Source organism: Urocitellus parryii, chromosome 6 (genome assembly GCF_045843805.1).
Source record: "Urocitellus parryii isolate mUroPar1 chromosome 6, mUroPar1.hap1, whole genome shotgun sequence".
Classification (NCBI taxonomy): Eukaryota; Metazoa; Chordata; class Mammalia; order Rodentia; family Sciuridae; genus Urocitellus; species Urocitellus parryii.
The window spans coordinates 98322984-98335789 of NC_135536.1; the positions used below are offsets into that span (position 1 = coordinate 98322984).

At 36.9% G+C, this 12806-nt stretch overlaps 1 protein-coding gene across 1 annotated transcript in view; it reads right to left on the reverse strand.

Annotated features, from left to right (window-relative positions):
* The window catches only part of Myo5a (myosin VA), a 216094-nt gene that overhangs the window by 134973 nt on the left and 68315 nt on the right, over nt 1-12806 (reverse strand). The window contains exon 2 of the mRNA XM_026391361.2: nt 6156-6266. Coding sequence (XP_026247146.2) covers nt 6156-6266 — 111 coding nt within the window. The remainder of the gene's footprint in view (nt 1-6155; nt 6267-12806) is intronic.

Consider the following 12806-nt stretch of genomic DNA (forward strand, 5'->3'; position numbering starts at 1 on the left):
AACACTTTGTGTATGTGTACAAATGTGTACACATATATGCATGTATTGAACTTTCCTGGGAAAGACAGTTCATACTTTTCATTAGATTTTTAATGAGGTGCCTGGGTCTAAACATTAAGTACAATACATTCTGAAGTCATAGGCATACGACTTTATGATAAAGACAATAAAAATGCAATTTAATTACAGAGTGGGACAAGCTAATTTTGTTAATACTGAAGATATATATAGAGGTCAAATATTCAAATCAGGCATGAATGGATTACAATAAAGGAGAGAAAAATTTATAATCTGTCTCTCAGCAATTCCCTTTTCCTGTTTATCAGGATATAATGTCCTAAATGGTACTTGCATCAACTCTGTCAGTACACAATTGCCTGTTCTCTGGCTGTTCTCAGTTGACTGCTTTTTACCTCTCAGTACATTCACCTTTCTGCTCATCATCAATGTCTATCCCTAGATAACTTAAAAATATAGCATTAGATATGAATGACAGCAAGCCTTAGATGATAAGGGGAATATTTAGAAATGTCCAGAATCTTAACTGGTTACAAAGTTCATCATGTAGCCAGATGACTATAAAATGGCAGAATAACCTTCTTAGTCTCCATTAGAGGATGGGGTTTTCATGTGGTCAGGGGGGAAGAAATTGGAATTATAAAGACAGTAATATGGGAGAGGCTCATCTACAACATCTTTATAAAAATTTGCTCTTTGGAATTAGGTTTCAGATGGCTACAACCTGTTCCTCTAGAATCACTGAAAATTAGCAAATTAATGAACTTTTCTAATGTTGCAAAAAACTATGTTTTCTTTATTTTAATCTAAAGTCTCTAAAAAGGGAATGATTCTTGGATAGTTGTGATGGTGGGGGGCAGTACTGAGGATTTAACCCAGGGGTACTTTACCACTAAGCTACATCCCAGACCTTTTTAATTTATTTTTTATTTTTAATTTTGAGACAGGGTGTTTCTAAGTTACTTAGACCTCACTAAATTGCTAAAGCTGGCCTTGAACTTGGGATCCTCCTGCCTTAGCCTCCCAAGTTAATGAGACGATAGATGTGTGCTATCATGCCCAGCTACTTGGTGAGATTTTATAATGTGTATTCTTCTGGCTTGTTTTCTTTTCTAAGAATTGCTTTTTAGAAAAATATTTTGTTTTAGTTGTAGTTGAACACAACACCTTTACTTTATTTTTATGTGGTGCTAAGGATTGAACCCAGCAACCTGCACATGCTAGGCGAGCACTCTACCACCAAGCCACAACCCCAGCCCCAGGAATTGCTATTATTACATGCACATATCATTATATTTTTGGATTTTTTTTAAATTAAGAATTAGGTCTTGGGTTGTGGCTCAGTGAAAGAGTGCTTGCCTTGCATATTTGAGGCACTGGGTTCAATCCTCAGAACCACATAAAATAAACAAAATAAAGATATTGTGTCCATGTATAACTAAAAAAATATTTTAAAAAAATTTTTTTAATTAAGAATTAATAAAATTAAACATAGACACTATATTCTGCTAAATTTGTTTCTTACAGTGATGTGAATTACCAATTTTGAAATAACTTTACATGTATAACAAATGAGTAAATATATTATAGATAATGAAAACCAAAAAAAGAATTTACAAATAAGCTGAGGGAGAATAAAAGGATTAACCTTGCAGTGTTGAAGAAAAAGGGACTACTATGAACTCATAGCTAAAATACCTACCTTTCTACCTATATCTATTATTATAGCTATATAGTGAGATATTGTCATACAAAAAAGAATAGATAAGTGTAGGGGCTGGGACTATAGTGCAGTAGTTGAGCACTGGCTTAGCATGTGAAGTACTAGTTTCGCTGTTTGGCACCACGTAAAAATAAATTTAAAACACAAAGATATTATGTCCATCTACAACAAAAAAATATTTTAAAGAATAGATGGTGTACAAACATTAGTATTGTATGCATTTGATTTAATATCTATACCCATGTATATATCTATAAATACAATCCATAAATATATGTTTGTGGGCACTTGGTCCATGCCTATAATCCCAGTTATTAAGGAGGATAAGGCAGAAGAATTGTAACTTGGAGGTAAGACTGGGCAACGTAGAAAGATCCTGTCTCAAAATAAAAAAAGACAGGCTGGGTGGTACAGACCTGTAATCTCAGCTATTCAGGAGGCAAGAAGATTGTGAGTTTAAGGGCAGCTTGGGCATCTTAATAAAATCCTGTCTCAAAAAAAATAATAATAATAATAAAGGCTTGGGGGCTGAGGTTGCCTGGCAAGTGTGAGGCACTGGGTTCAATTCTTAGCACCACATATATATAAATAAATAATAAGGCCCATCAACAACATCTACACACACACACACACACACAAATAAATAAATAAATAAAGGCTTGGGATATAGCTTAGTGGCTGAGCACTTACCCAGCATTCACAGAGTCCTGGGTTCAATCTCCAATCCAAAAAAAGAATAAAATTTTAAAAAAAATTAAAAAGGGCTGGGAATGTAGCTCAGTGGTATTTACCTTCCTGAGTTTAATCAACAGTATGTATAGACATATGTATATATGTATATTCATATACACATCCTATCTCTGTCTGCCAAAAACTCTAGAAGCAGTGCTATTCCAATAGCAATGAGCATACCTAGTGCCCAGATCTTGGTTACTAAATATCATCCTCCAATACCAGGTATTTGGAGAAGAGAAAATACAAGATAATTTTTTATCATCTTTTATTTTATTTATTTATTTTTGTGTGTAGTGCTAAGGATTGAACCCAGGGCCTCAAATATCTTTTAGTATAAGGAAATAAGAAAGTGATTTTAAAAAAAAAAACAGGATAAAAATATGTCAAAAAACAGAGGAACAAATCTAAGAGAGCCAATGAGGGAAACAATTCTAGTGATAAAATGAATGATAGTAGTAAATGATAAAATAAATACTCATTATCCCATAATGAAATAAATAAGTGACTGAATCAGTACAGAAATGGGAGAGAAGAGATAACACTGCTGTACATAAGAATTCCAATTAACAAATGTATAAGAAAATAAAGAAACAGAGAATCACCATTAGAATAGCAGTTATACTTGCTACGGGCAAGACCGAGTAATGACCACTAAAATTAGTGGGCAAAGTTTAAGGAGAAACAGGATTTATGTGTGGCCTCCAACTATCTCCTGTAGAACAGTGGTATTCATTAATTATGAAGGGAAAAAAAAACTAACTTCATAGTAGACCATGGCAGACATCACCTTAACTAGGTGAGCATGGTCAACATAGCCAGTAATAAGATATGTTGACATCATAGACTCTTCGATATGATACACCGAGATAATATCACATCTATAGCATTCCTCGTGAAATTCAATGACCTTAATCTAATCATGAGGAAGCAGCATGTTTGGGACATTCTATAAAGCACCTGGCAAGTACTCTTCAAAAGTGCCAAGGTTATGAAAGTCATGAAAGACTGAGGAACTATTTGAAACTGAAGGAAACTAAGGAGACATGACAATTAAAATGCAATGTGGGACCCAAGGTTAGGAAAAAAAAGGCACTGGCAGCAAAACTGGTAAACTCCAAATAAAATCAGAAGGTCAGTAACAGTTTTATATCAATATTAGTGCAATAGTTTTGATTATTCAATACAGGTTATAAAAGGGGTTGGGGGCTGGGGATGTGGCTCAAGCGGTAGCGCGCTCGCCTGGCATGTGTGTGGCCCGGGTTCGATCCTCAACACCACATACAAACAAGGATGTTGTGTCCACCAAAAAACTAAAAGAAATATAAATATTAAATTTTTTTTAATATTTATATTAAAAATAAATATTAAAATATTAAAAAGGGGGGGGTTAGGGGAAGTTGGGAAGCTATCTGTCTAGATGTATATCTTGAAATCATCTGCTTTTCCAGCTATCTGCATAATAGAATAAGCACTGTCTTAGAGTGAAAAAGTCTATGTTCAAATTCCACTTTAAGTCCCCAAAGCCACTTTTTGACTGCTGACCTCAGGTAAAACTACTCAGTGTTTCTGAGCCTTGGCTTCCTTATTTATAATAGTCATAATATCACCTACTAATCCACAGGGGTTGCTGAGAAAATTAAGTTAAGAGACTGTAGCCCAAAGTGGCTAATACTGTACCTAACACAAAGTAGATGACTAATACATATTCAATAGGCTAATTCCTTAGTTTGACACTCAAGGTTTTCCTAATCTGGCCTAATTCTTCCCTGTCTTCTTCCCAACTAGTCTCCTTGCCTCAGATTTACTTTCTTGAAATTCACCCTTCATGCCGTCATCAATGAGTCCCTAAAACACAAACCAGGCACCATTCTTTTTAGAAACACTATAGTCATTCCCCATACCAAATCAATAAAATTCAAGAGTTTTATAGGAAGAACACCGGATGCCTGTGATCTGGTTTTCACTCTCATGCTTCTGCTGGTCCTGTACTCTCACTTCACATCCCATCAACAAAGAACTTGGGTGGTTCCCCAAACACTCCATGCCTCCTAACCTTTGAACATGCTTTTCCAGGTCCCTAAACACAACACCCAATGTCTACTTGTTCTTCTGACAGTATCTCTCTGACCCCTCATCCTCACCAGCCCTCTGTCTACTCATTACTCTGATATACTTTTATTTCCAATTTGTTTTGTTATATCATGTTTATCTTCCTCACTGATAAGGATGTCAAAGATCACAATTTCTGCCACCTCTTAACTTGGTATATAGTGACAGGTACCTTAATATGTATTTTTAGAACCAGAAAACATACCTTTCTACATCTCTACTCCAACTGACCTGTTGCATTCACTATCTCTACAACACATTCCAACACTCAGAGGATCTACTCTTTTCTATATTAATCCAAACTCTGTCTAGATTTAAACAAGATGGGATGATGCAAGCTTGTAGTTCTGGCTACAAAGGAGGCTGAGGCAGGAGGACACCTTGAGCCCAGTAGTTTGAGGCCAACCTGGGCAACACAGCAAGATCCTGTCTTAAAAAAACAAAATATGCACATTCAAACTCTATCTAGTTTGGAAAGGAAGAAAGAAAAGAAAAAAATTCAATCCAGATTTTAAGACCCTATTGCCTATCAAAATCCTTCCTCCTCCAAGAAGCCTCCCCCAATGACACAGCCCATAATAATATTTCCTCCTACTGGGATCCTCAATTCCTTACTATTTTTATAGTACAACAGAGTGGCCATTAGCACAGATCATGAAGGCAAATTTCCTGCATTCACATCAGAGCCTCATTTCTTAATACCTCTATAATCCTGAGTAAGTCACTTAAACAATTTGAGCCTTGATTTCCTCATTTGTAAAATGAGAATAACAATAACCCTACCTCATGGAGTTTTTGTTAAGATTAAATGAACTAGAACATAGTTAGAACCACACCTGGCACATGATTACTCAATACAAGTTAACCATTAAGATAGTTTTACTCATTTGGCAGTTAATCATGTACTATTCTCTTGACATCTTTAGAACTGCAGTACAACACTATTCTTCATTTTCTAATTATTTAACTTTTCCACTTATTTATATTTAGTTTCCCTCACTAGACTACAAGTTCTAGGAAATTAATGTGAAAAATGTTTTTAAGCAAGTGACACATCCTGTAAAAATATCATAGAGAGATTAAAATGGTAGAACTCAGATGAATTCATTCACAAAGTGAATAAAGTCAGTGCAGAAGAGACACAATTGAATTTAAGCTTTTCTGAGCAAATATTTCTCAAATGATCAGTTGTAGTAAACATCAAATCTTAATTAAATTGGCACCTTAAGCAATGTTATCTTAGTTAATATGAAATAATTTTAATGTTAATCTAAACAAAATACAATTAAATAATATCTTTGGGAAGATTAGATATAAATCTAAATCTGATAATCATAATAAACTTACAGGCAAAGCAATGAATTTTAAAAATATCTGCTATTTTCACCAACCTATGTCATTGATAAATCTATTAGGTTAAAAAAATTGAATTTGTCATTTTTACCAAGTTAGTAAGTAAGTAAAAAAAAATATTTAACTTTCAATTAAGATCAGCAAGTCACAATAAACTCACACTTTTGAACTCCCTTCACTGCAGGCAATGACAACAATTGATAGTAAAGACTCTTACCTTTCCTTCCTCAAGGTGAAGCAGGAGGACTTTATCTCCAGGCTTATAATCTTTGAGCAGCTCTGCTGACTTCCAAACTTCCTCAGGATCAGGTATCCAAACCCTAGCAAACTAGAAGAAAAAAAATGCTTATATTAGCAAGTCAATTACTTTATAATAATATAGAAAGCATAATAATTATTTATAATTAAATAATTTATGAAAAAAGGAATCAAATCCAATATAAATCTTTTTAAATTAGTAAACAAAAAGTATATCAGCCTCAGTAACACCACCAACCCCAAATTATGTAAAAAGTATGTTCTGAAAAAGTAGGTAAAATTAAAGCTTGACTTTGTTTTATCTAGTAAATACTTTCTGAAATGTAATTTTAGGCAAAAAATTATATACAAAACCTCTTTTCAAAGCTCTGGTGCCATGGCTCTGCCAGTTTCAGTAGCACAGCCATATTTTTATCAGTGTATATACACTTTGAATCTTTTTTTTAATTTTAATATTTATTGTTTAGTTTTCAGCGGACACAACATCTTTTGTTTTTGTATATGGTGCTGAGGATCGAACCCGGGTGGCACGCATGCCAGGCGAGCACGCTACCGCTTGAGCCACATCCCCAGCCCCTACACTTTGAATTTTGTATTGTGGTTTTCATCCCGTGCTTTGCAAAGCCCTCATGATTGCTCAGAGATCCTTCAGGTGCCATTATGGTAGGGAGAAGGGTGAGATTGTGGCTTGGAGCCACATTATGTTTTATATACTGAGCATCTGCAATTTTCTTTGAAGGAAGAGTTCTGTTGCTAATAAAACCCTTTTGACAAAAAGATGATTGTTTAGAATTTTGCCCTCATTATTTTTTTAAAAAGCTTGTGAAGTGGTAAAAATGTAAGTTTGGCCAGAAATACAATTTGGCTCATGTAGCCTCGATCCCATGAAAAAGGCACACTAATCATCAGGGATTCCTAAGATAGCAAATCTGCAGCCTCAAATAGATACTATCTGGACTTAAGCCAGATGATCACATGATCAATTTTAAGAAAAAGAACAAAATATATTAACGGATATGAATTTTTTCAATCACCATATTGAAGAAGCACTTCATGGTTGCTTAGAATCTCCAGGAATAAATCTCCCTCTAACACATATGTCTATTAAACCCTAATGCTGATTTTCACAAACAGATGGTGTATGAGAGAAGGACACACTGGATTTCATTGGCAAAGGGAAGATGTAATCATGGCTGACACAGGTTAGACTAAAGCTGATCTCTGGCCTATACTATATTCTCATTTCATGTAAGTTCACTTCTAGACTTCATTTTTAATAATGACTAGGATGATAATTTACTTGGAACTTCAAGATTAAGAAACATTTGGATTAAGTATGTTACATATAAGGCTATTTCCTAATGAACTGTAATGTGATGGATAGTCTAAGTACGGAGCCCAAAGAAGTTCTGGAAGCTTATAACAAGACTATTCCTAATTAAAAGAGAAACTTACATATTTAGTGATGAAATTAAAGAGAGGGAAAAGAAAGTGGGTGAACAAAAGTAAAGGAAAATCTGAGAATCCAGAGAATTTAAATTAAATGACCCTGTAAGAAAAACACTTGAACATGCCACCATACAGGATATTACATTAAACTCGATACTGACAAGGATTTTCAAGTCTTCCTACTGGGAAGCTTCTGTGCTATAGTGCAGTAATTTCCAAATTACTATAATCCCATGACTAACAAAAAAATTTTTTTAAAAGATGTTTGAGGACTAGCTGGGTACAGCGACACATTCCTGTAATACCAGCTGTTTGAGAGACTGAGGCAGGAGGATTCCAAGTTTGAGGCCAGACTTGGCAGTTTAGTACAACAGTCTCAAAATAAAATAAAAGGCTGAGGGGTATAGCTGGGAGAGCACTTGCCTAGCATGTATAAGGTCTTGGGTTCAATTCCTAGTATATACACACATACACACACAAAGGACTGACATAGGGTTATCAAATTTTATTGTGTCAAGTAAGATTACAAAACCAGTAAGTGTTAATGAAGAGAGGCTGAGGCCCTCACCCTCTCCAGAGGCAAGGTTTTTAAGTAGAAATCTACAATCTAGTATCACCATCATTTTATAAAATAAAGAACATTTTAACATTAAAACAGTAGGAAAAGTAGACATTAGAGTAGCATACAAATTCCATGCCATGTTCTAGATGGGCCATTAAGATCTGTTCTTTCCTTACCTACTTCACCTTTAAGCTGGAGCCACTGGCCCTTATTTTAGTGCTTTAGGAACACAGGTTTATTCATGTTCCCAGAGCCTTTCCCTTTGTCTGCAATGTACTTCTCCTAGATCTTATGCATATCTTGTTATGGTTTGGATATAAGGTGCCCCTCAAAAGACTCCATGTTCCTGCAGGAATAACCTCAAGAGGTAAAATGGATTGGTCATGTGAGTCATAATCTAATAAGTCTATCCTAGTTTGAATGATCTAACTGGATGGTAACTGTTAGTGGGGAGTGACTGGAGGAGGCGTGTCACTGGAGGTGTGCCTTGGAAGGGTTCATCTTCCCTATGACCCCTTCCCTACTTCCCTCTTTCTGCTTCCTGCCACAAGGAACAACAAAGCAACAACAACAAACCAATGTTTCTCTACTACATCCCTTTTGCCATGATGTTTGGCCTCACCTTGGGCCCAGAGGAACACAGGAGTCAGCCCACTGTGGACTATACCTAGGAAACAGAGAGCCAAAATAAACTTTTCTTCCTCTAAGTCGTTCTTCTTCTCCAAGTTGAGATTTTGGTCACAGTGATAAAACCTAACACATGCCTCCTTCTTATTTTTCAGATTTTAGTTCAAATGTAAACCTTGTCAGAGAGGCCTTCCCCAGATCTTTCTAAATTTATCCCAAATACCTCTATCATTTTATATTTTATTTTCTTCAGAGGTCTTAAAACTATCTGAAATTACTTACTGTTATGTTATTGTTTATTTATCTCTCTTTCTTCATTAGAACATAAGCTATGTGTCAATGTTGTTCAATACTACATCCAGTACTTAGAACAGAACTTGAGACACAGCTAGTGCTTAGTATTCGTTGGAAGAAACTAAAAGTAAAAGGCATCTTCTTCACTTTTATGTAAGTAGTATGGTAAAAAACTGACCCAATTGCTTTATTTTTTCTTGTATATTTAAAGAATTATAAAATCTTTTAATTTGAAGTTTACAAAGAAAGAATACTAAAGTAGATAGGTTGTATGTTCTACCATATTGACCTTGGCCTTTATTTCAGGCAACTGTAAAATAAAGATGACAGGGCTGGGGATGTGGCTCAGCGGTAGCGCGCTCGCCTGGCATGCGTGCGGCCCGGGTTCGATCCTCAGCACCACATACCAACAAAGATGTTGTGTCCGCCGAGAACTAAAAAATAAATATTAAAAATTCTCTCTCTCTCTCTCTCTCTCCCCTCTCTTTAAAAAAAAATAAAATAAAAAAAAATAAAGATGACAGTAGTGCTCTTCTCAGGAGTTACAAGTTTAGAAACTCTGAGAAAAGCATGAAATAATATATAAGTACAGGATGGGACTGTTACTGAATTTTTTTCCATGGGAATCAATTCCTAATGTCATACATTAAATGTGTTACTAAAAATTTGTTTTATCACCTTTCTTTCAGGTACACAGTCCATAAACTGAGCAATATTTGTACATATTACTAAAATCTTATTCATTCAATAAACATTCCTAAGTATTTACTGCTCCTATTCTTACTTTATAAAGTCAGTAATTTTTTGAAGGAACAACATGGCGGCGGGGCGGAGAGGCAGCGCTTTCAATAACCCCTCAGGGATGGGGTCATAAAGACGAATAGATTCTACCAACGGAGAATCTCCTAGCAAAATTCCACTGAAGAGAGACCAGCTGGGAGCTACTAGGATTTTTTGAAGTGACAGTTTGCTCCAGACGAGCGAATCCCCGCCATGAGATGAAGAGGTCCAGATCCACAGAGGTCCAGATCCGCCAGCCGCTGTCCGCGAGCCGCGGTGCAGCTGCCCGCCCGGCGCAGCTGCCAGCCAACGTGACTGGGTCCCACTAGCCTCCCAGACGCAGCTTGGCAGGAAGAGGTCTTTAGCCAAGCCTTCATGAAACAGCAAGCCGGGAGCTGAGGCCAACCAGAGACGGACCAGTCCCACCCCTCCCTTCGGACACTCCGGCAAGGAGCCTGGGGCCCACCATGCAGAGAGGTGAGTCATCAGAGTCCAGCCGATGGAATTCCTTCCCAGCAGAATCCACTTTAGCAGGTGTGTGACTCCCGCCCCATCCAGATATAGGCAGCCAGGAAACTTCGGGGATCTCTCTGGGGGCGTCTGTGGGGAAGCAGAGGGGATCCCCGACCCCCAACCCCCCATATCACCAGCGGCGATTCCCAAGGTCTTAGCCGCGAGTTTACCACAGCACTGGGGCTTAAATGGGACTGCGATGGGGCAGCAAGTGTAACTAGATCTTTGGGGAACCGCTTCCGGTGACCAGGACCTGGCTGGCCAGCTGACAGGAGGAAAGGGGGAGGGGCCGGAGAGGTGAAACGGCTCTGGACTGACAAGTCTGAGAGACTACCAGGAGACACCTTACAGGGCGTCTATTGCTATTGGCAGGTAGAGGGCAGAGGCTCCGCTCGGAGGGCACAGCTCCGCCTACTGGAAGAGAAGAAAATGGATCTCTAAGACTTCAATTTTTTTTTTCTGCTTCTCTCTCTGTTCCTCTCTCCCCTTTTCCTTCCTTCTTTATTTCCCGTTTCAAGTCTTATTGTTCTTTTCATTCTCCTCTAATCTCTCTCTCCTTCTTTCTTTTTAAGACCACCTTCATTCCCCTACCCCCCAACTTTCATCCCAAGCATTGCGTCTTCCATTACATGTAATTGTCTAAATGCAAATAGGTGAATGTCTCAAGGCTGTCTATAGGGCTTCTAAATACCTAGCTACTACCAACACCCTGATCCAATTGCCTGTTAGTATCCCCCCTCAGTAGAGCAATCTTCTAAAGATCATAACACCTAAACTAAATATAAAGTCCTAAGAACAAACAAAAAATCACTATATGCATACAGAACCCGGAAGCCTTTTATGAACTGAATGAATCAGCTTTAAAGTACAATAAAGCCCAACATTTCTAGGCATAATCTCCCACCACAAAGGAGAGACGACAGAGATATACAAAGCCAAAACAAATGTATAGGAAAAAGAAGTTACACAGCAGTCAAACAGAGCTGGAAAGTAACGTGAACAACATGAAAAAACAAGGGAAAAAAAGATTACAAACAATGCAGGACAACTTAAATCTATAGGAGGACCTAGAAGCATCAGAAACATGGACAGGGAATGAAATCACAGCATACCTAACTCAGATGGAATGGAATATTAGAGAAGACATGAGACAGCAAATCCAAGCAATGAAAGTATATTTTGAAAATGAATTAAACAAATTCAAACTGCAAAGAACGAGCTTTACCAGGAGATAGAGATTTAAAAAAAAAAACAGTAATCCTAGAAATGCAGGAATCCATAAACCAGATTAAAAACTCTACCGAGAATATTACAAATAGACTAGATCAAGTAGAAGTCAGAACATCAGATAATGAAGACAAAGTTTATCAACTTGAAAAGAATATAGTCAACACAGAAAGGATGCTTTAATCTCACGAGCAATCTATCCAAGAGATATGGGATCTCATAAAAAAAAACAAATTTGAGAGTCATTGGGACAGAAAAAGGCACAGAGGTTCAAACCAAAGGAATGGACAACTTATTAAATGAAATAATCCTAGAAAACTTCCCAGAGATGAAAGATGGAATAGATTGCCAAATCCTGGAAGGCTACAGGACCCCAAACATCCAAAACCGTAATAGACCAACTCCAAGACATATAATTATGAAGATAGCCAACATACAGAACAAGGAGAGAATATTAAAAGCTACGAGAGAAAGGAGGCAGATTACATTCAGGGATAAACCAATTAGGTTAACGACTGATTTTTCATCAGAGACTTTGAAAGCGAGAAGATCCTGGAACAACGTATTTCAAACGCTGAAAAATAATGGATTCCAACCAAGAATACTGTATCCAGCAAAATTAAGCTTCAAATTTGACAATGAAATTAAAATCTTTCACGATAAACAAAAGCTAAAAGAATTTGCAGCCAGAAAACCAGCACTGCAAAGCATTTTGAGCAAAATACTACAAGAAGAGGAATTGAAAAATAGCGCCCAAAACTAACAGTGGGAGGTATCTCAGTAAAGGGGGAGAAAAATAACCAAAGAGGAAAAATTAGCCAAACTAAAATAAATAAATCAATAAACATGACTGGAAGTACAAACCATATTTCAATTGTAACCTTAAATGTTAATGGCTTAAATTCACCAATCAAGAGACATAGGCTAAGAATCTGGATTAAAAAAACAAACCCAACAATATGCTGCCTTCAGGAGACTCATATGATAGGAAAAGACATACACAGGCTGAAGGTGAAAGGTTGGGAAAAATCATACCACTCACATGGCCCTCGGAAGCAAGCAGGAGTAGCCATACTCATATCGAATAAAATCAACTTCAAACCTAAGTTAATCAAAAGGGATAAAGAAGGACACTATATACTGTTAAAAGAAACCATC